This window comes from Eriocheir sinensis, chromosome 40, assembly GCF_024679095.1.
Source record: "Eriocheir sinensis breed Jianghai 21 chromosome 40, ASM2467909v1, whole genome shotgun sequence".
NCBI lineage: Eukaryota > Metazoa > Arthropoda > Malacostraca > Decapoda > Varunidae > Eriocheir > Eriocheir sinensis.
Genome location: NC_066548.1, coordinates 2,739,911 through 2,761,132, shown reverse-complemented (window position 1 = coordinate 2,761,132; position 21,222 = coordinate 2,739,911). Strand labels below are relative to the sequence as shown.

The window sequence follows — 21,222 nt, the reverse complement described above, 5'->3', positions numbered from 1 at the left end:
GTCCTCGGACACAACGTGACATTATAATACCTCCGATTATCTTTCAACATAATCATACACACACTGAACTATTTGAATTCGTGCTTGACGGATCAGATTTCTTCATTAGCAGTATCCACATTTAAGCTACATTATCAAATATATAATTCTTTTGTCTTTCCCACGTTTGTAAACCATTGGCCGTCACTTATCACTGACGGGAGCGAAAAGCAAGCGACAAGATAGCTGCTAATAATTGTCAGGTTTCCACCTTTTTTTTTTTTTTTTTTTTTTTAGGAGGGGCGAGGGATTGTGCTCCACAAAGTTGCTCTAAATGTTTTGCATATTTGAAATTATTCACGCCACAACCTGATATTTATAATGGTTCCCGAGGATCCTAAGGGAGCCAGTCTTCATTTCGTTCGTCATCGAGATAAGATTCGCTGATCTAAAGCCTATTCCGAAGCTGCTTCCGGCAGTTTTTCGGCACTTTTGAAGATTACTATGATTATTAATTGTTGTTGGTCGAGTGGTTCAATTGGTGTTTCGAACTTTAAATCCGACTTTCAGAATTGTCCCATAGTGGTTAGGTCACGCCACTCAACCTTACAGTTGGGAGGCAGTGGTGCATGAGTGCCTCATTCAGGGAATGTTAAATTATCCTCTGGAACCTCACACACACACACACACACACACACACACACACACACACACACATATATATATATATATATATATATATATATATATATATATATATATATATATATATATATATATATATATATATATATAATATATTAACCTTAACTACGCATTATCTATAGGCTTAATAAAATGTATTCCTCATCAATTTCCTATATATGTCTGTAAGCATACCAGAGTATGTTGTAAAGTTAAAACCCGAAAAAAAATGGGAAACTACATATTTCCTTTACAAATAAAAATGTGGGACAGGAATAATTTCATTGTATATTTGAATTTAAGATACACACTATAATGTAACTGAAGATGTTTGAACCTGACAAAACCAATTTCATTGTGTATTATTTCCATATCAACTGCACATCTTTGTCATACCAAAAAAGTTATTCCTGATTCCTTTAATTTTCGCATGCATTACATTATTCATACTTGAGAAATTCTGTAGGGAAACAAGATCTGCTGTCATAATAAGTCAAAGTTCCATAAAAGTATAAAGAAAAGTGTAAATTTGAATGGGGGTGAACATGAACATCCCAAACACATGAACTTAACTGTACACTTGAAAACAGGTTATCGGTGGTAATGCTAAAGAGGAAGGGCTCTGGGAATTATGATGTTCCTATGGTTTTTCACATTTAACCCAATACATTGAAAAATTCATTCATTGCTCATATTCTGACCAAGATTCCTCCTTTAATTAAACCAATGTTCATCCATACAATTAACACCTCTGCTGAATAAAACATTACATAACAAGATATACTATATCTAGCTTATGCCAGCTATTGATAATCCTTATTCAAACAAAACAGCTTCACAAGTTACATAAAAACACTATTGTAAAAATACTTACACTTTAAGAAAAAACAAGTTTTCACAAACATATGAGTTCTTTGTAATTCCTAATATAACTGAACATGTTTCACATATACCTTTTCAAAAACTATCTTTCATATGACTCAAGCTATGGCTGGCTAGCTCAGATTCATAAAAAAATCCCTGACTACAAATTATACATTGAAACTTCTGTCTATTTCCAGGAAGCTTTCTGCTGCTTTGAATACAGATATCTGCTTCCTGATCTGGCTGAGGTACATTTTGCAACTCTGATTCCACAAAATTTTCTTGGTCAAACTGAGGATTCTCTGCAGCTTCTGTTGCAACATTCGGTTCTGTCTCGATAATGATTCCATTTGCAACTAACTCTCTCTCTGCTGTGTTGAGTAGCTGCCAGACCCATTCTTCAGACTGATAATGGTCAGAACTGGGAAGGAGGGCACTGTCATTACTATCAGTTACTAGTGGAATACAGTTGGGATACATCTGGGAAGATTTACTGTTGGTTTCTGGCTGCCAAGTATCCTGTTGACAAGGAAAGTTTCCTTCCTTACTGGAGCTAGCATTTGTATCTTCAGAGTTCTGGTCTCCCCTCTCTTCCGTAACAGAAACATCATGTTTACCACATGTTGAAGTGTGGAAGCAGAAAATATAACCACAATGGAACTGTTGGCCACATAAACAACTTACAAATGCAGTATGTTTCTTGTAATCATCATTTGAGATAAAGACAGTGCCACAGCATGAACACTTGTATTCTACACTTTTATTTCTCTGTTTCTTTCTAAATCTGGAGTTCTTGAATCTCTTTGTGTGAGAAGTTTCCTTTTGTGTATCACTGTGTGCTAAGTTTCGGTGCCTCGACAGCCAGGTCTGACTCTTAAAGCTCTTGCTGCAATGTGAACAACTATATGGTTTGGTCTCTGGACGACAATTCAGGAGATGATTTTGTTCAGTGGCACCAGTGGATGGCTGGTCATATGTCTCACACCCGGACACCACTGACTTCTCCCTTTTCAGTCTCTTCGATTTACGCAACAATGGCTCAGCAATTTTCTTTTCATTCCGTCTCTTTGAAATACGCAGTAATGCCTCTGTGGTTTTCTTATAGCCATTACACTTCCTGGATTTACCCATTTTCCTATTTTCTTTGTTTTTACCTCTGCATCTATCATGACACACACAGTTTTTATTTACCTTTTTACAAGCAAAACAAGTATCCTGCTGTTTTCTATAGCAATACTCCAATGTTTGGGGGTCAACAAAAACCTTTCTTTCCACTGTTGGCTTGGTAAATTTTCTGGGCCTTCCACGACCCCTCTTCTGGTTCTGGTCTACGCCTTTTGTTCCACTTTTTACTAGTATATCAGATGGCCCATTACAATTACTGTTCTTATTTAAGGAAAGTTGTGTCTTTGAGTAGCATTTTTCTTCATGAGATACTAGAGATATCTTTAGTCTGTACTTCTTGGCACATACCTTACACTTGAATGGCCTTTCATTTACCTTAGCAGTCTTGAGGCATTTGCTCCTATTATTTTTGTGATCACCTTCCCTCTTCTCAGGATGCTTCTTCCTGTGACGATTTAGCTGCACTGATGTTGCAAACCTAAGCTTGCAAACTGCACACGTGAAAAGCTTCTCATGTGTGTGGGTCTTGTAATGGGTCCAGAGGCACTGATAGTAGCGATATGTCCTAGGACACCTGTCGCAGGGAAAGGACTTCATATCTTTGTGGCGCCAAGAATGATTCCATAGACACTGATAGAACGTGAAAGTCTTGCAGCAGACTAAGCATCGATAAGGTCTTTCCCCCGTGTGAATCCTCATGTGAGCCAACAAGGTTGAGGATTGTGTCATCCTTTTCTTGCACTCTGGGCACTCATATTTCTTTTTCACAGACTCCTTGTCAAGGTATCTCTGCTTCAGTGGTCTCCTCTTCTCATTCTTTGCTTGCTCCGGTTTCAGTGGTCCAAAATGTACCTTCTTTTCACTCTTAACCACATTTCTTTTTGAAGTCTCTGGAGCCTTCACTATTCCCTCTTCATCAACCTCTTTGACAGACTCATTTTCAAAGCACATCCGTTTTGGTGGCCTCCCCCTTTTCTTCACTTTCTTTACTTGCTCTGGATTCAGTGGTCCAAGAAGTAACTCCTTTTCACTCCTGACCACATGGCTTTTTGAAGTCTCTGAAGCCTTAACTGTTACCCCTTCATCAATCTCTTTGACAGACTCATTTTTACAGAATCTCCCCTTTGGTGGTCTCCCTCTTTTCTTCACTTTCTTTGCTTGCTCTGGATTTACTGGTCCAAAATGAACCTCCTTTTCACTCCTGACCACAAGGCTTTTTGAAGACTCCACAGCCTCCACTGTTACCCCTTCACCAACCTCTTTGACAGACTCATTTTTACGGCATCTCCCCTTTGGTGGTCTCCCTCTTTTCTTCACTTTCTTTTCCTGCTCTAGGTTCAGTGGCCCAAAATGTGCATTCTTTCCACTCTTGAACACATGGTTTCTTGAGGAATCTGGAGCCTTCACTGTTTCCCTCTCAGAAACATCTTGATCTCCCTGCCTATTACCCACTTTTGGATGGATGCCACTGTATGGAGTGCCATTTTTTTCAATAATACCATGAGCAGTTATTAGATGTCTTATATAGTTCCCCCTGAACACATATATCCTTGGGCATACCGGACAGGCAATCTTCTGCTTTGGCCTCTGCATTTCATTCTGAATGGTGAACGTATTGTGGGAGAAAATGTCACCATATAACATGTTTTCCTCTGGGGTATGGGTAGTCATGTGTTGCTGCAGGTTGGTATTGCGAGAGAAAGAGCACCCACAGGCCTTACATTGGTGTATATTCTTCCTGATTAATTCTGCCATCCAGTCCAGCTCTGACATAAGTCAAGAAAAAAAATATATATATCAGTTGTTATTCTTATCACTATTACTATCATTATGACATCAAAATGGCAATGGTTGGTGTGAATCTAAAAATTATCAGAAGGGCGTAGAGATACTTTAGAAATGCTTGCACAGTCTGTGTAATATTACATGGTTATTAAGACCTTTCCTTAGGATGAACAGTGAGCAACTATCATTTTATTAGTTTGTTGAGCGTGGCAGAAGGAGTATGGAAGAATCAGAGCCAGAGTACAAGATATACTAGGTGACAGTTAGTGATGAACAAGGGCTTCAGAGGTGGCAGGGGTTACATGAACAATTTTTACATTTAGATAAATTATTGAATGTGTGGAAAAAAGTTGTCCCTTATATTCATGCATCTCAAGAAGGCATATGAATAAGTTAATCATGAATGTTTGTAGCAAGTGCCATGCATGTATAAAGTGAAAGGAAAGCTTTTATAGAAACTGATTTTCTCATTATTATGGTAGCACTGGTTAAGTCAGTTATTATGAGTTTAATAATCAGTTTCAAATCTCAACTGGGATACATAATGTGGCCATGGCTATCTGATCTCAAAATGGGTGAGGTTGTGAGGAAATAAATTATCAGAATTTGAGAAAGTAAAAGCTAAAGTTGGGACCATACGCTATAGCTGCGCGTGACTATGGTGCTCATCTCTGTCTCACTGACCCTTGAGCCTGTGGAGGGTTAAGACTAATTACCCCGGGATACAGAACAAGTGCAACATCCGGGTCACCACAGTTTATGTTCCCTAGGTTTCCCAAAGTATCCATTTAGCGATCAGCCCAATAGGGAGCATGAACAGCTGGGTTGGGTGTGCACCAACTGCCCAGACCAGAATTCAAACCCAGACCCAGATTCATAGCTAGGTGTGCTAACCACTTCATCATGGAAGTGGTGGTGGGGAAGTGCAAAAATGAAAACAGCTATAGTCAGTTCACCCAAGTCTGAAGTGAGCATTATCATGTGCTGGCATCCTGCTGTCACACAGCGTGTCTGATTTCATGGATACTGCATGCTAGCCTACACGAGGTAACAATCGTCAGTGTCAACAATATGCAGGCAGTAATAACAAATACCGTCAATTATAGTCGATTATGAGTTAAAAATATTAGTAATGTCGCAAATAGGTGTTTTGTTAATTTACTAGATCGCTGATTATGATTATTAATCAGCCTTGAAGCTGTCCACCACCGAGAAAAATTAGCAAGCTTTATATTAATAAAACAGCTGTTTGCAACATTACTAATATTTTTTAACTCAAAATCTACTATAATTAACGCTATTTGTTATTGCTGCCTGCATATTATTGACAGTGACAACTGTTTCCTATGCACAGGCTAGCATACAGTATCCACGAAATCGGACAAGTTGTGACACCAGGTTGCCTGCACAAGATAATGCTCACTTCAGACTTGGGTGACCCGACTATAGTATACCTATATCCAATATAGGCAGAAGGTTGTACATAGATAAGTTAGAAGTTTTACAGAGATATGAAAATCTGTGTAGTTGACCAGTCTGCTTCGGCAAACTTGAAGCTATGAGTGGCTGAGAAATGGGTAAATTTGAGATGATTATGAGGGTAGCAAATCAACATGGGGTGTGAATTAGCTTGCTCCTCTCATACCCTTGCACCACCAACAATTTTTTTTTGCACTCAAAAATCATTGTTAACGTGTATTTTTGGTTACAAAATAAACCCATTTGTCATGGCTGACATACAGCCCTGACAAACCTTATGATGAAAGGCTCTCATCCCTTAAGCTGTTCTCTCATGAGAAACGTCACCTCCGAGGAAAGCTGATCAAATATCTCAAAATACTCCATGGTTTTGCGAATATGGACAAATCAAAATTGTTTTTGACTGATGCCACTTTCCGACTGAGAAATAACGGCACAACACTTGAGTGTAAACAAATGAATTCAGACTGCACCAATTTTTTCTTCACAAATGTAGTTCGAGAATGGAATAAACTCCCACCTTCAGTGATCCAGTGCAGTACGTACAACTAATTCATTTAAAAAAAGCTCAACCACCATTTCCTTCAACCTAATATTCTCTAAAGTCAAAATGCAGTCTTAGTGGCATAAAGTTCAATTTGATTTCACTTAGGTTTAACCCCTTGGCTGCAGATTTCCTACAAGAAGACATCACCAAACTACAGGAATGGAACAAAAAGTGGCCGCTACAATTCAATGAAGAAAAATGTAAAGTCCTGCACCTTGGGAGGGAATATCCACCATACCAATACCACATGGGAAACACTCCACTATACACCACACTGGCAGAAAAAGACCTGGGAGTATAATTATGTTACCAGGCTACCAGTGAAAGCTAAATCCATACCAATCGCAGCGGACGGGTTAAGAACAGATCACCTAGTATGGGCCAAAGGGTCTGTGTGGTCTGAATATCTATGTAATTCTATGTAAATTTAATCTCATAAACAACAAAAGATCAGAAGTGGGACTGGACCCTTAACTGATAATGTGGGTAACCTATTGACTGAAAGCCAGCACATTGTGAACATGATGAATTGTTATTTTTCTCATTATTTATACTGGTTTGACTGCTGCTACCACCAATCTTAGTAATGACCTAGGAATGCATGGGTGCACCTTGGCCTCCGAAGTATCTTTTGATATCCTCACTTGTCATGGTGCCAGTTTACAATAATTTTACTTTCTCAGCAATTTTGACTACAGTAATACCTTGGTTTACGAGTGCCTTAATTAGTGTATAAGCATTTTGATTTACGAGCAAAAAAAATCACTAAAGATGCCTTGGCTTATGAGCGGTGACTTGGTGTGCAAGCATACTGTTTATATAAGTCAAAGACACAAGCGTGGGTTCCCTTTATTCGCTGCTAGACGAAAGTGCTCGGAGCAGAAACCAATGGGAATGGGGTCTCAAGCTGGTGTCACACTGGATCTTTTTCCTTCAACTGCTCTGGCAGTAGGCGCAATCAGCAACTCCAATTTTTCAGGGTGTGCATCACACACGACCAAGGTCGGTTGCCCTTATCCAAAACATAAACAAACCTGTCGCCCTGTATCAACATGGCGCCATTTACATAAGTAAGGGCAGTTGTGGATTGTGCTGCTGTTACCCCATTGCTTTGCCATTAGTAGTCTATCTACATCTTGGACCATTAAAGGCAAAAGAAATGGAAATGAGCACAAATACAAGCCTTAGAATATACTGATGTTACTTGAACTTCTCCTTTATATCTTAAGCATTTGCATATGTAGTATTTAGTGTTAAACAGTATTCATTCCATACCAGTGTAGTAAAACAAGAGTGTTGTCAGGGTGTTCTGCTTTTTTCCAGAAAGCTGCATCCAGGTAAGTTCCAAGAAAATATGATGGCTGGGTACTAGGTTGCAACTTTATCTGAAAAATGATACCTTAATTAGAACCTAGTTATAAATAAAATTAACATATATTTACGACTTTTCAAACTTTTCACCCCCTTTCTGACACCCCCGTCACAGCACCCCTCCTGCCACCCCCGCCATGGCACCCCCTTCCTGCCACCCCCGCCACGACACCCCCTTCCTGCCACCCCCGCCACGGCACGCAATTCCTGCCACCCCCGCCACGACACCCCCTTCCTGCCACCCCCGCCACGACACCCCATTCCTGCCATCCCAGCCACGGCACATCCTTCCTGCTACCCCCGCCACAGCACCCCCTACCTGCCACCTCCGCCACGGCACCCCCTTCCTGACACCCCCGCCACGGCACCCCCTTCCTGCCACCCCCGCCATGGCACCCCCTTCCTGCCACCTCCGCCACGGCACCCCCTTCCTGACACCCCCGCCACGGCACCCCCTTCCTGCCACCTCTGCCACGGCACCCCCTTCCTGCCACCTCCGCCACGGCACCCCCGTCCTGCCACCTCCACACGGCACCCCTTCCTGCCACCTCCACCACGGCACCCTTCCTGCCACCTCCGCCACGGTACCCCCTTCCTGCCACCTCCGCCATGGCACCCCCTTCCTGCCACACCCACCACGGCACCCCCTTCCTGCCACCCCCGCCACGGCACCCCCTTCCTGCCACCTCTGCCACGGCACCCCCTTCCTGCCACCCCATGCCACGGAACCCCTTCCTGCCACCTCCGCCACGGAACCCCCTTCCTGCCACCCCCACCACAGCACCCCTTCCTGCCACCCCCGCTATGGCACCCCCTTCCTGCCACCTCCACCATGGCACCCCTTCCTGCCACCCCCGCCACGGCACCCCCTTCCTGCCACCCCCACCACGGCACCCCCTTCCTGCCACCCCTTCACGGCACCCCTTCCTGCAACACCTGCCACCCCCGCCACAGCACCCCTTCCTGCCACCCCACCACAGCACCCCTTCCTGCCACCCCTGCCACTGCACCCTTTTTGCCACCCCTGCCACGGCACCCCTTTCCTGCAACCCCCGCCACGGCACCCCCTTCTTGCCACCCCCGCCATGGCACCCCCTTCCTGACACCCCTGCTCCGGCACCCCTTCCGGCCACCCCGCCATGGGATCCCTTTCCTGACACCCCCGCCACGGCACCCCCTTCCTGCCACGGCACCCCCTTCCTGCCACCTCCGCCACGGCACCCCCTTCCTGCCACCCCCGCCATGGCACCCCCTTCCTGCCACCCCCGCCACGGCACCCCGTGCCTGCTACCCCTGCCACGCAACCCCTGCCCTGCCACCCCGTCACAGCACTCCCTTCCAGCCACCCCCACCACGACACCCCCTTCCTGCCACCCCTACTCCGGCACCCCTTCCTGCCAGCCCCGAAACGGCACCCCCTTCCTGACACCCTGTCACGGCACCCCCTGCCTGCCACCCCTGCCACGGCACCCCCTTCCTGCCAGCCCCGCCACGGCACCCCTTCCTGCCAGCCCCACCACGGCACCCCTTCCTGCCACCCCCTGCCACGGCACCCCTTCCTGCCAGCCCCGAAACGGCACCCCCTTCCTGCCACCCCCGCCACGGCACCCCCTTCCTGCCACCCCCGCCACGGCACCCCTTCCTGCCAGCCCCGAAACGGCACCCCCTTCCTGCCACCCCTGCCACTTCACCCCCTTCCTGCCAGCCCCGCCACGGCACCCCATTCCTGCCAGCCCCGCCACGGCAGCCTTTCCTGCCCCCCACCCCCCCAACAACCGTGACCTTGAGACCAATTTTCATATTTTCTACTAACCTTTCACACAGTTTTACCCTCCTCTTTCCTCTTCCTGTTAACTCCACGGACGCAGATGGCTAACTCTACAAATAAGCTAATGTTCCTAGTGTTACAGAAATACATATCAAGGCAGATACGTGAAGGCAAATGGACTAAAACCTTGAAAACTTGGAAACAGGTAAGCCGCGTGGGTCGAGCCGCAGCGCCAACATGGCCACCGCATCCACGTTGTCAAATCCTCATACTCAGACCCTAATATTTCCCGATTTCCCACCCAAAATCGGTCTGCTCCATCCCAGTAACTAGACTCACTTATAATTGTCGTTGATATGGTTAGTTACTGATGTCTCTTTGCAGCAGTCGCGTCAAAAAACGGTAAATACAGAGTGGTGAGCGCGATTATCTGGCACCGCTGCCGCGTCCAGCTGGCACATGACGGCGTCCTTTTGGCGTAATATACAAATAATAGGAAAAATAAGGATAATTAGTACATCAAGGCAGATATAGTTCTTTAATTTATAACTAAAAGACGCCTCACCACTACCGTCGATGCTGGGGGATGCCTGAATCATTAACCATTGAAGTATAGCCACGAACATGCTCAAGCTGGTAACTTAAAGGTGAATCAATTATACGAAAAAGTATTAACTATAAATTAATACGGGGAGGAAAGATTTTCGTGACATATTAATTATAATAGCGAAATTAGTTAAGGACACGTGAGGTTGTAGTTGAGGAGGACTCTGGAGGAGGTTGTATAGGAGTCAAGATCGAGGAGGTTGTTATATAAGGTCGAGGGAGTTGTGGAGGTCGAGGAGGTTGTGAAGGTCGAGGAGAGGGTAATATGGGTCGAGGAGGAGGTTAATTGTGAGGGCGAGAAGGAGGTTGTGAAGGTCGAGGAAGTTGTGGAGGTCGAGGAGGTTATGAAGGTCGAGGTCTAGGAGAGGGGTTAAGGAAGAGTTAGTGGTGAAGGAGGAGAGAAGGGAAGTTGTGGAGAGAGGTCGGAGGAGGAGGAGGATGTCGAGGAGGAAGGGGTCTAATATGATCGAGGGTATGGAGGTCGAGAATTAGGTACATTCTTGAGGTCGAGAAGGAGGTTACCTATATATATGGAGGTACAGGAGGAGGACGTAAAGCTCAAAGAGGAGGAGGTTGTGGAGGTCGAAGGAAAGGCTCTGAGGGTCGAGGAAGAGGGATTGGAAGTCGAGAAGAAGGTTGTGAGGGACTGGAGGTCGGTAAGGGGCTGTGGAGGTTGAAGAGGAGGTTGTGGAGGTCGAGGGAAGGGCTCTGAGGGTCGAGGAAGAGGGACTGGAAGTCGAGGAAAAGGTTGTGAGGGACTGGAGGTCGGTAATTGGGGTTGTGGAGGTCGAGAAGGACGTATTATTGTTGTGTGAAAAGTTTATGAAGGTCGAATTAAGAGGATCGAGGCTGTGGAGTGCAGGCGAATTTTATTTATAGTGTCTCCCGTGAAGTATGACATCTTGCTTGGTCTATGTTGTCCCCCGGTGCACACTTGAACGAAGTCGCCAAAGTTACGGTTGACTGAAGATCTGTAGCATGTAGGCCTATAGGTATAGTCTTCCGCCACTCGACGATAATTGAAAGTTGTCAGCATGTTTCGGTGGGACTCGATCAAGTTAATTAGGTCCACAGGCTCACCACGCCCACACGCTGACCATGCACTGGGCCACCGCCTCCCAATTAAGGCAGAAAGAATAGAAAGAAAGAAAAAAAGCGAGTGAGAAAGAATAGCCACTGAACTAAAGTCAATGAAATAAAGCAAACAAGAAAGACAGTAAGAAAGAATTGGGCCACTTAGGCCTCTGAAATAAAGCAAGAAAAGATCGAGGGTCACTGAAATAAAGCAAGAGAGAAATTAAGCAAGGAAGAAGGGCCACTGAAATAAAGCAAGAGAGAAATAAAGCAAGGAAGAAGGGCAACTGAAATAATTAAAGCAAGGAAGAATCGAAGGGCCACTGAAATAAAGCAAGGCAGTAATGAAGCAAGGAAGAAATTAAGCAAGAAAGAAGAAAGGCCACTGAAACAAAGCAAAAAAAAAGACCACTGAAATAAAGCAAGGAAGAAACAAAGCAGGAATTAAGAAGGACGTACCACTGAAGCAAAGCAAGAAAGAAGGGTGACTAACATAAAGCTACTGAAACAAAGCAAACAAGAAACCAACCCCAGAAAGAAGAGACCACTGAAACAAAACCAAACAAGCAAGAAAAGCAAGAAACAAAACCCAGGAAAGCAAAATTAAGGGCACAGAGGGTTCAGAAATAGAGCAAGGAAGAAATAAACCAAGAAAGAAGGGTGACTAACATAAAACTACTGAAGCAAAGCAAGAAAGAAACCAACCCAACAAGAAGAAGAACCACTGAAACCAAACCAAACCCCAGAAAGCAAAATTAAGGACACACAGAAGGTTCAAAGATGGCGGGCAGGGAGGGAGTCAGGCAGGGTCCCGCGGGGGGTGCCTGCTGTCCCTGGTGCATTGTGGGCCAAGTTACTCTTCGGCCATATTTATGTGGGACTCTTACGAAGGATGGCTTGTTGTTATTTACTCCATTCAGCCATATCAGAGCTTTCCTGTTGATCCCGAGCCGCGTGCACCACCTGAGCCTTGGATGATGTGACAGAAAAGGCGGCAGGTGAGAGAGTGACAAGGCCGCCAGGTGAGGGAGGTGGCTATCTCCTCACTGATAGCTTAACTGGGGCTTTATTTTCACGATTGCTTGCTAGATTTAATTCCCGTGATCTCTGGATGCGTGTGTGCCTTGGGAAATGGATAATGGGGAGGTGGGTGTATTAACAGCGCCATTTTCCCTTATCACTAACTGGGGAGGAATATTTGACAGGTGTGTGGCGGGGCAGGAGGGAGGGGAGGGGGGGGGGCATTATAGTACGATTAACTCTATTTCAGGGTGGGGGAATGCTTTAATGAGGTATCTGTCAGCTTGGTAGGTCATTGGTGGCACTAGTGATCGACGTTTTATGAGGGTATAGGGTTTAAATTCCAGAGGCCTCGGATATTGCCACTGCACCCGGATTAACGTTTTATCCCATTACATTACGATTAACTTTATTTTAGGACTTCCTCGGCTGTTATTAACGTGGGCAAATACTTTATTCACGCATCTGATGGCTTGGTAGGCCCTTGGTGGCACGAGTGATAACCGTTTTGTGAGGGTATAGGGTTGAAATTCCAGAGGCCCCAGATATTGCCACTGCACCCGGATTAACGTTTTATTCCAAGTTTCCCGACCACTGATAAGGAGGACCAGTGCCCTACTCGCCTATCTCTCCCTTCGAGCGTATGGCGTCAGCAGGGATCACCGTTCTGTGGGGAATTACCCTTGAAAGCCATAGTGAATGTAGTGTTGGGGCAGCTTGTTAGTGTTGGTATTGAGGTGTGGGCTGTTGACACCCTGCTGCCCACTGGTCCCAAAGCAAGTGCTGAGTAATGCAGACCATCCAGTGAGTGAGATCCATGACTGATGGTTTTACTTTCCCCACAAGTGTTGCATTTTACATCAGGGAAGGATTAATATCTAGGTTACTCAGTCATGATTAAGGGAATGGCTGTTTACCAAGCCATCCATCACAACTTTATGGTGATAGGTTACTATCTGTTAGGTTTAGGTGGGGTGATGTCAGTTTGTTTAGGTGCTTTCATGGTGTAGTGGTCAGCATGGCTAGCTACGAATCTGCAGGCCCAGTGTTGTGCCCAAATTTTACCCATCCCGATTCGTCCTGCAGCAATTCTTGTAAACATAGTCCACCACATGCTACTAGGTACTGTCCTTATGTGCTTGGCTCCTCCCAGCCCTGCGTTTAGTTGACCCTTTAGCCACACAACGTTGTGCAACATTCTGAAATTGAGCTACCAAGTTTTGCCAAGATGGTAGCATTATCCAAATGCCTCACTGAGTAATTGCATGGGGTGTTATGTTGGCAGGGGGGCAGTGTTTGTAAACAAAGGATAAGTCGTCCCCTGCTGGGACAATGTGATCGCCTTAGCCTGCAATAACCAATCTTCTTCAGCATGGCCCACTGATGAGGGCGAGAACCTTGGACAGTTTGGAGAGCTATTCTATAAAAGTATGCTGCCAAATTCACTGCACCATTTTTTTTTCCCCTCTGCCTGTGGCACCAGTAGGCTTTCTTGGTTGGGCCTTATTATTGCCCCCAGCCCGCTATGGCGCAGGCAAGTGTTTATAGTAGTGCCATCTTGTTTGGCTGATGCTGTCCCCCGTAGCTCATCTCTGATCCTCTTTTAGAGAGAATCTAGAGTCTGGGTTGCTAGGTGGTCTTCAGGACAGCATGTGGATAGTCTTAGGCCACTCAACGATGACTGGGTCATTCTCAGCTTGTTTTGTAGGAGCAGGTGGAACACGAACCTAGGGCCTCCTGGATGCCGTGCTCACACACTGACTACTCAGCCACTGCCTGCATAAACTACAATCAAGCAATGCTACAAATTCCTCACCTGTCCTTTTAGTCTCACTGAGACTTATGATGTCCCACTTAATATCTTTAAGTTCCTTAAGCAATGTGGCCAAGCTATTTTCTACTGATAGTCTGAATATTGTAGTATCCCCTGCTGTGGAGCAAGTCTGGCCATTGGTCCGGCCACTTGGTTCTTCAGTGCTATCTAGGTATAGGATGCAGAACAATTTTAGGACATTTGATGGGAAAATGTGCCTTATGTGGCAGGAAATATGGTACTTCACAAAACTTACTGAATCTCCCTCTTACTTTGATTACGTAGGAAAACTGGTTTACATAGTAAATTTTTATATAAGAGGTTTTAGTAACCATATGTATAGCCTAACCTAACCTACCCAGCTTGATGCTAAAAATAGCCAGTAGCTTTTTCCTTTTGCTTATGTGTCTCAGCAAATTTTGTAAATAGACCGTATTGGCTATAGAGGCAGCGCCACACGTGGCCACTCAACTCCAAGCTGAATTTTCAATAGAGTTCAAGTTATAGAATAGAGTGCGTCTGAGGCTGTCTCAGGGATACACGGCCATGATGCCGCCGTCGCCCCAAGCCGATGATTGCACACACTTCACTCCTACCCGATTTCAGTTTTCTCCATGTCAAATAGTAGGCTCAGGAATTCGGGTAGGAGTAAAGTGTGTGCAGTCGTTGGCTTGAAGCGGTGGCGGCACCAAGGCCTTGTATCTTGGAGGCAGCCTCAGACGCACTCTAGTACATAACTTGAGTTCTATGGAAAGCACTGCTTTGACAGTTCACTGAGTGGCCACGTGTGGCGCTGCCTGTATAGCCAATATGGTCTATTTAGTGTCAGCTTTATGAAAGATTTAGTCATTTAACAATATCATTATATATATATTAACATAATACACATAGACAGTGCCATAATGCTTCCATATCAATGACAGGGATGGAGGCAATCACGGATAGTGACCGGCTACAACGAGTCCGGGAACTTGAAGTTCATTTGAGGAACCCCCGAGGAGTCATCAATGTGGACTCATTGTTGGTAAGGGAAATGTTTTTGTGTGTGTTTGGTGCCATTTTTGTCATACAGTAAAACATTGTTTTTAATACTTATTGATAGTGATTTATATCAGATTCTGATAGTACATTACATATATCTCACAGTAGTAATAATGTATATAATTGATTGACTATGTTCTTCATTTTTAGGATGCAGTTCAGGCGATGGTCGGAGATTGCGACCATCAGGCCATCAAAAGAAACAAAAATGTGGAGGCTTTTCTCAACAGATGTATGTTGATTTTACTATTTTTTTCAATACATTTTGCAAGTAATATATTGATGGGTAATTTTTTGTATTATCATATATCATACTTTGATATCAAAAGGACTCAACATGGCATCAGTGTTATAAAGAAATTAATTCATATGCCTTTTTTTGTTATAGCGTGAATGTCATTTTTATGCTATGTTTGCCATAGTTTCATGAGAGCAAAATACCAATATCAATATAGAATATCAAATTGTGTAGAATATTGAAACTTTTGATAACTGAATACTTAGTGTTGCATCCTTACAGTGGTGCTTAATTACATTTCTAATACTTGTGATTATAATAGAAATTAGTCTGTTGTTCAACATTCTATTTCTAACATAGTTTGCTTTTGTAAGGTTAAGTATTTAATGGTGAAAGAAATTTGATTGTAATTCCACTTGAAGGATTTTAATAACTTACTGTTGTGTTCTCTTCTTGTCAGACCGGGACTCCATTCAAGATGTGGAGCTATTGCGTATGCGGGCTGATGATTTTAGTAATCTCAAAGTTATAGGAAGAGGAGCCTTTGGGGAAGTGCAGCTTGTAAGACACAAATCCACACAAAAGGTTAGTTTTTTATCAATTGCTTTGTTTTTCTCTGGATAAAAGTTATGAATTAATGACTATACTCCATTTGCTTGTCTGTACTGTAATGTTGTACACATTTCATTGTTAGCATAAATATGGTCTTACAATTTGTTCTCTGCATCTTCAGGTATATGCAATGAAGCTTCTGAGTAAGTTTGAGATGATAAAACGATCAGATTCTGCTTTTTTCTGGGAAGAACGTGACATAATGGCTCATGCCAATTCAGAATGGATAGTACAGCTGCACTTCGCCTTCCAAGACTCCAAGTTTTTGTACATGGTAATGGACTACATGCCAGGTGAGTCCTTTTTAAAGTTGTTTTTATTTTACTTAAGATTTACTCATACAGAGCAGAGAACATTCAATTAATACATGGTGGTCTGTCCTTTAATGTGATTAAATGCAATTAAAGCAGCCTGTAGGGAATTAAGTCAGTGTCTTGGCAGATATCCAGCTGGAGGAGGTGGAGCCTGAGTATTACTTCTCTTGTACTTTTTGGTATATAATGTATTTTGTTTTTTATGTGTAAAAGTTACACAAGTACAGTACAGAAGTATCTCTCCTGGGGTTGGAAGGTAGTTCTCTATACATTTATGTGGTTGATCATGTCTGGGAGTGCATCTTTATTGAACCAATGTCAAATATCTTTGTCATATATTATAATTCACGAATACCAGGTTTCCATGGAATGCAGCCCCATTGTTCAAGTAGTAAAGCCTTTGCTTACGTTCTGATGACTCAGACAATTTTCAGTTTGATACTCTTGTGGATTAAAGCTATTTATTTTATAGTTTTATTAAAAATATACCTTCAAATTTGTATATAGTCATTTTCATTCATGTAAATGTTTCTCGTGCAGGTGGTGATCTAGTGAATCTTATGTCCAACTATGACGTCCCAGAGAAATGGGCAAAATTCTTCTGCGCTGAAGTTGTTTTGGCACTGGATGCGATCCACTCCATGGGTTTTGTTCACAGGTTTGTTTTGTTCTTACTTTTCAGAGGTCAAAGACTGCTTTGTAAAAGTAAATTATGACATTAAAGCTGATCTAGGAAATTAAAGGAAGTTAGTTAAACAAGAATGATATTGATCAGTATTTCAGAGAAGAAGAAGGAAGTTAAGGGCAAAGTTAAGTAAAGTATGACAAGATTTATTATGATAAGTTAAAAGAGATATGCGGAGAAATCTTGTTTTGTACTACCCAGGAGGTTTATAATGATTAGTATATAGGGACTATTTTTGCAGATCTTATTAAAAATGAAGAAAAGGAAAGGAGTAAAGTAGCAGAGTAGAGATACGTATTAGAAGGAGAGAAGGGAGTGATAATGTACATGAGAAGTGAAGTTATGCAGTGAAGGAGAGATGGAGAGAGCATTTTGAAGAATTATAGATGAAGTGACTCTTTGCAAAGGATTTTTGACATCTGTGTGAGGAGAAGCTTATGGTCAGGGTGGACAGGGTGTCAGAGAGGGCTGTGGATATATGGCATGACACCAGAGATGCTGAAGTTTAAAGATGGAATTGTTAGTGGATACTTTTATTTTATACATTTTGTTATTCATCTTTGTTGTATAATCTAACATTAAAAAAAGAAACTACCTCACTCAGTATTGGAAAATGAGGGCTGTAGTGATGAACTTATTTTCTTTTTCAGAGATGTGAAGCCAGACAACATGCTGCTAGACAGTAGTGGACACCTTAAGTTGGCTGACTTTGGTACTTGCATGAAGATGAACAATGTAAGTAGTATTATGATGTTTTCACATTGTACATGTTACAGCAAAATATTGTATGTGGAGATTGTTTTATTTTAAAAGGGAAACAAGATTTTACTCCATATGGTGTCAATGGTATAAACAATGGACATTATTATTAATGTGAGGTCTTGCTTACAGGATGGACTAGTGAGGTCTGATACAGCTGTTGGGACTCCAGACTACATTTCTCCAGAAGTCCTCAAATCTCAGGGTGGTGAAGGTGTATATGGTCGGGAATGTGACTGGTGGTCTGTTGGGGTCTTCCTCTATGAGATGCTTGTGGGAGACACACCATTCTATGCTGACTCTCTAGTTGGGACTTACGGAAAAATCATGGACCACAAGAATTCTCTCAAGTTCCCAGAGGATATTGATATATCTAGTGAAGCCAAGAGTCTCATATGTGGCTTTTTAACTGACCGGTAAGTTTTTATTAATTTTTCCTAATAGCTAAACTTAGTATCTCAGTGAATGATTTATTAACAAGCATGCAGTGGAAAAATTACTCACCATTGTTTGTCTACTATGTTTTAATACCATTAAATGTGGTGACTCTTGAATATGATTTATCTCTTGTAATGCCTATCCTTTAGAATATCAAGTGGGTATAGTGACCTCCTTTTGTATGCTTTCATACACATTTTCTCAAATGGGTGAATAGGAATATTTTCTTTGCACTTATTACTACACTCACTGGCAACCTTTCCAAGCAGGATTTTATTGCTTTGGTTTTGCCCTTGAGCTGCCTTATTTGCTGAGAAAAAGAAAACCCACCAAACTAAATAAAAATAAATATCATAATGAAGAAAGGGTAGATGAGATGACTTGTATGAACCCCTTTGTTACTGGATTTCTGAAATGTACTTGCATACAACATGGCAATGTCTGCTGTGGAACCGATGTTGTGCATGCGTACATTATAATTGGGTGTGCGAGGCCTTTCTGAAAGTCGGTTCGGTATGTATTGGTGAGCACTCATCTTGTAGCTCATGGCATCCAAGCAATGATGTCATACCACCCTCTATGGCAGTGTTTCGATGTTAAGTTCATGAAAAATTGTATGCAAAATTATCAATGTTGTGGAAATTATGTTAAGCAAAATATAAACATTTATTTTGAAGATAAGCCAGTAATAAATAATTCAGTTGTAATTTCAGTATATTATGACCTGCAAACACTTTCAAACTCAAGAGGAAAATTATAATAATAAAGGGTCCGCTACATGAGTAATTTTAATAAAAGGGGTCCGCTGCACAAAAAAGTTTAAGAAACACTGCTCTATGGCATTATAAGAAGGCATGAATATATGCCAAGTACATTCATTTCGTATGGCTATTATAACTCGTTTATTATTTTTCTATATATATGAGGGGGAGAGTCGGTAACGAAGGGGTTAAAAATGATGAAGAGTATATTTAGCCAGTGACTTGGTTGAGAAGTGCATTATGTCTGATGTGTATATATATATTTTTTTGCAGGCTAACACGTCTGGGCGGGAAAGGAGTGGATGAAATTAAACGACATCGTTTTTTCATCAATGATCAATGGACTTTTGATACTATTAGAGAATGTAAGTATTATTGTTTTAATTTCATGATATTCAGTTTGAGCAGAAAAGCCTGTTTTGAATTATATTTAATTGAGTACACTTCACAAATTTGCTTCTACTGATTGATGACATGTAGGTCTCGTGTTGGGCTCCTTTTAGTCTAGAAATTCCTCTATAGGGGTCAGCCACAGTGAAGTCTCCAGTTAAGGCACATGTAGGTTTGCACCCTCCTTTGGTAAATGTTTTGCTTGCCTTGGTGCATGAACTAGCACACAAAAATATGGTATGTACAATAAACAATATTAGAGTCAGGCAGAGGACACAAAATTGTGCTGATATTAACATGAGGCTGAGGACAAGGTTGTTAAGGGAGGCGTTTCAAGCAATTTTGGTGAAGAATATAATTTTCTGTGATATTGTGTTTTCGGACAACGTAAGGTGTGGGCGATGTCTAGGGGGACTATTTAAACCCCGGCGAGAAGTGTAAAGCCCTTTAATTCCGTTAAATGCTCTACCATTTAAATGCCTGCGCTCCTCTTCGTGGTCATTATAACATAACACATTATTTTCATCACTTGCATTACTAATAAAGATAGAATGATGCAGTAAAAAACATTGGGATAAGACACTCTTTGGCTACTCATGCAGCGACGCCAAGCACGCAGCGATCTTGAAGCTTCAGTCGTACGCTGGCCTTTGCCGGGGTAGGTGCTGATGAATATTACTGCATATAAAATGTGTTATTTCCCTTATTTGATGCATCATTGTTGTGTTACATATCTTATTTTCTTACCAATAGATGCCTCCATCAAATAAAAGGCTGAAACAGCACTGGAAGGCGAGGAGAGCAGTCTCCATCACTGCCTCCCCTTCTACATCTACATCTCCACCTACACAACCACCACTACCTTTACCACCATCCACTTCTCCACCACCTCCTCCTCCTCCATTTACCTCTATATCACCACCTACACAATCACCACTACCTGTACCACCATCCACTTATCCACCACCATCTGATGAGCTACTTTCTGTAAGCTCCATTCCTGACTGGCATTTTGTTCGCTTGGTTTCATTGCCACCTGCACCACCTCCTACTGGGGGTAATCAAAATGTCATTTTGCCTGAATATGGCTTACAGAAACTATTTTATAAGGCACAATGCAAGGTGTGTGTCACTGACTTCACCGTGGAGGTGGATAATCTGGGAATTGATTGTAAAGTAGAGATGTCCTGTTCGTGCGAAAACCCACAAACTTTTACACCACGCACTGCTCCTGATGTACAAGAAAATGAAAAATTTTATGAGAATAACCTCTACCTTGTAGGCTACTTCTCACCCTCCTCAATAACCAAGGGTTTGCCGGATTTGTCTCTCTAAATAGGAGCTTCAAGAGACCATCCCTGAGCTCACGTAGTTATGAGGATCACGTGAAGTACATAATGAAGAAAATAGATATTTTCTATAATAATAGCATGAAGGAGGCTCATGAGGCTGTCAAACAACAGGAAGAGGAAAAGTGAAAGTAGTAAAGTCTGTAGGAAAAGAAAGAAAAGGATCACCACTGGTGATGAATATGAGCCCGGAGCTCATTGAATTTTGGCACCACCTTGATGACTGAAATTAACAATTGTATATATGATTATGCCTATTTTTTGTGTTGTATTAAGTTAATTTAGTAAATAAAACTGAATTTATAAGGATATGTTATCAGTAAATGGCGGGAGGAGGAAATATAAGATGTTTGAATAAAAAGTCCTGTATCTCAAAACTAGTTTTTTCGGACTTCAAATCGATGTGGAAGGAATTTCATAACTCTGATTGCCAATCTGCTTCCATTTTCTAATAGTGCATAATATAATCTACATTTGGATGCATGGATATGAATATATGTCTCAAGAGTTGGTCACAGAC

The 21,222-nt window shown here is 42.6% G+C and overlaps 3 protein-coding genes across 8 annotated transcripts in view; 2 read left to right on the top strand and 1 right to left on the bottom strand.

Moving 5' to 3' along the window:
- Window positions 1–933: 933 nt before the first annotated feature.
- On the bottom strand, window positions 934–10,059 carry LOC127009207 (zinc finger protein 836-like). 3 transcript variants are annotated; one of them, XM_050882057.1, is made up of 3 exons: window positions 9,942–10,059; window positions 7,739–7,848; window positions 934–4,418 (listed from the first exon to the last, which is right to left on the bottom strand). In XM_050882057.1, the coding sequence occupies exons 2-3, from the start codon at window positions 7,794–7,796 to the stop codon at window positions 1,621–1,623; spliced, it is 2,856 nt and encodes a 951-aa protein (XP_050738014.1). In that variant the 5' UTR covers window positions 7,797–7,848; window positions 9,942–10,059; the 3' UTR covers window positions 934–1,620. The 3 variants fall into 3 exon arrangements, with proteins under 3 accessions (XP_050738014.1, XP_050738013.1, XP_050738015.1); XM_050882056.1 differs by lacking the exon at window positions 9,942–10,059 and adding an exon at window positions 9,648–9,860; XM_050882058.1 differs by lacking the exon at window positions 9,942–10,059 and adding an exon at window positions 9,789–9,850.
- On the top strand, window positions 7,972–8,937 carry LOC127009418 (uncharacterized). Its single transcript, XM_050882511.1, has one exon. It carries the CDS (start codon window positions 7,972–7,974, stop codon window positions 8,935–8,937), a length of 966 nt encoding a protein of 321 aa, XP_050738468.1.
- Window positions 10,060–12,111: 2,052 nt separating the features above from the next.
- Window positions 12,112–21,222, top strand: part of LOC127009205 (rho-associated protein kinase 1-like) — a 42,882-nt gene continuing 33,771 nt past the window's right edge. For 2 of the 4 annotated variants that reach the window (XM_050882048.1, XM_050882052.1), the window contains exons 1-9: window positions 12,112–12,280; window positions 15,039–15,139; window positions 15,307–15,388; window positions 15,855–15,979; window positions 16,128–16,299; window positions 16,861–16,978; window positions 17,656–17,740; window positions 17,897–18,180; window positions 19,237–19,328. In XM_050882048.1, the coding sequence (XP_050738005.1) occupies window positions 15,041–15,139; window positions 15,307–15,388; window positions 15,855–15,979; window positions 16,128–16,299; window positions 16,861–16,978; window positions 17,656–17,740; window positions 17,897–18,180; window positions 19,237–19,328 (1,057 nt within the window). In that variant the 5' untranslated portion in view covers window positions 12,112–12,280; window positions 15,039–15,040. Of the gene's footprint in view, window positions 12,305–12,945; window positions 13,107–15,038; window positions 15,140–15,306; window positions 15,389–15,854; window positions 15,980–16,127; window positions 16,300–16,860; window positions 16,979–17,655; window positions 17,741–17,896; window positions 18,181–19,236; window positions 19,329–21,222 lie in introns of those variants that run through there. The other 2 variants (XM_050882049.1, XM_050882050.1) reach the window with 2 other exon arrangements.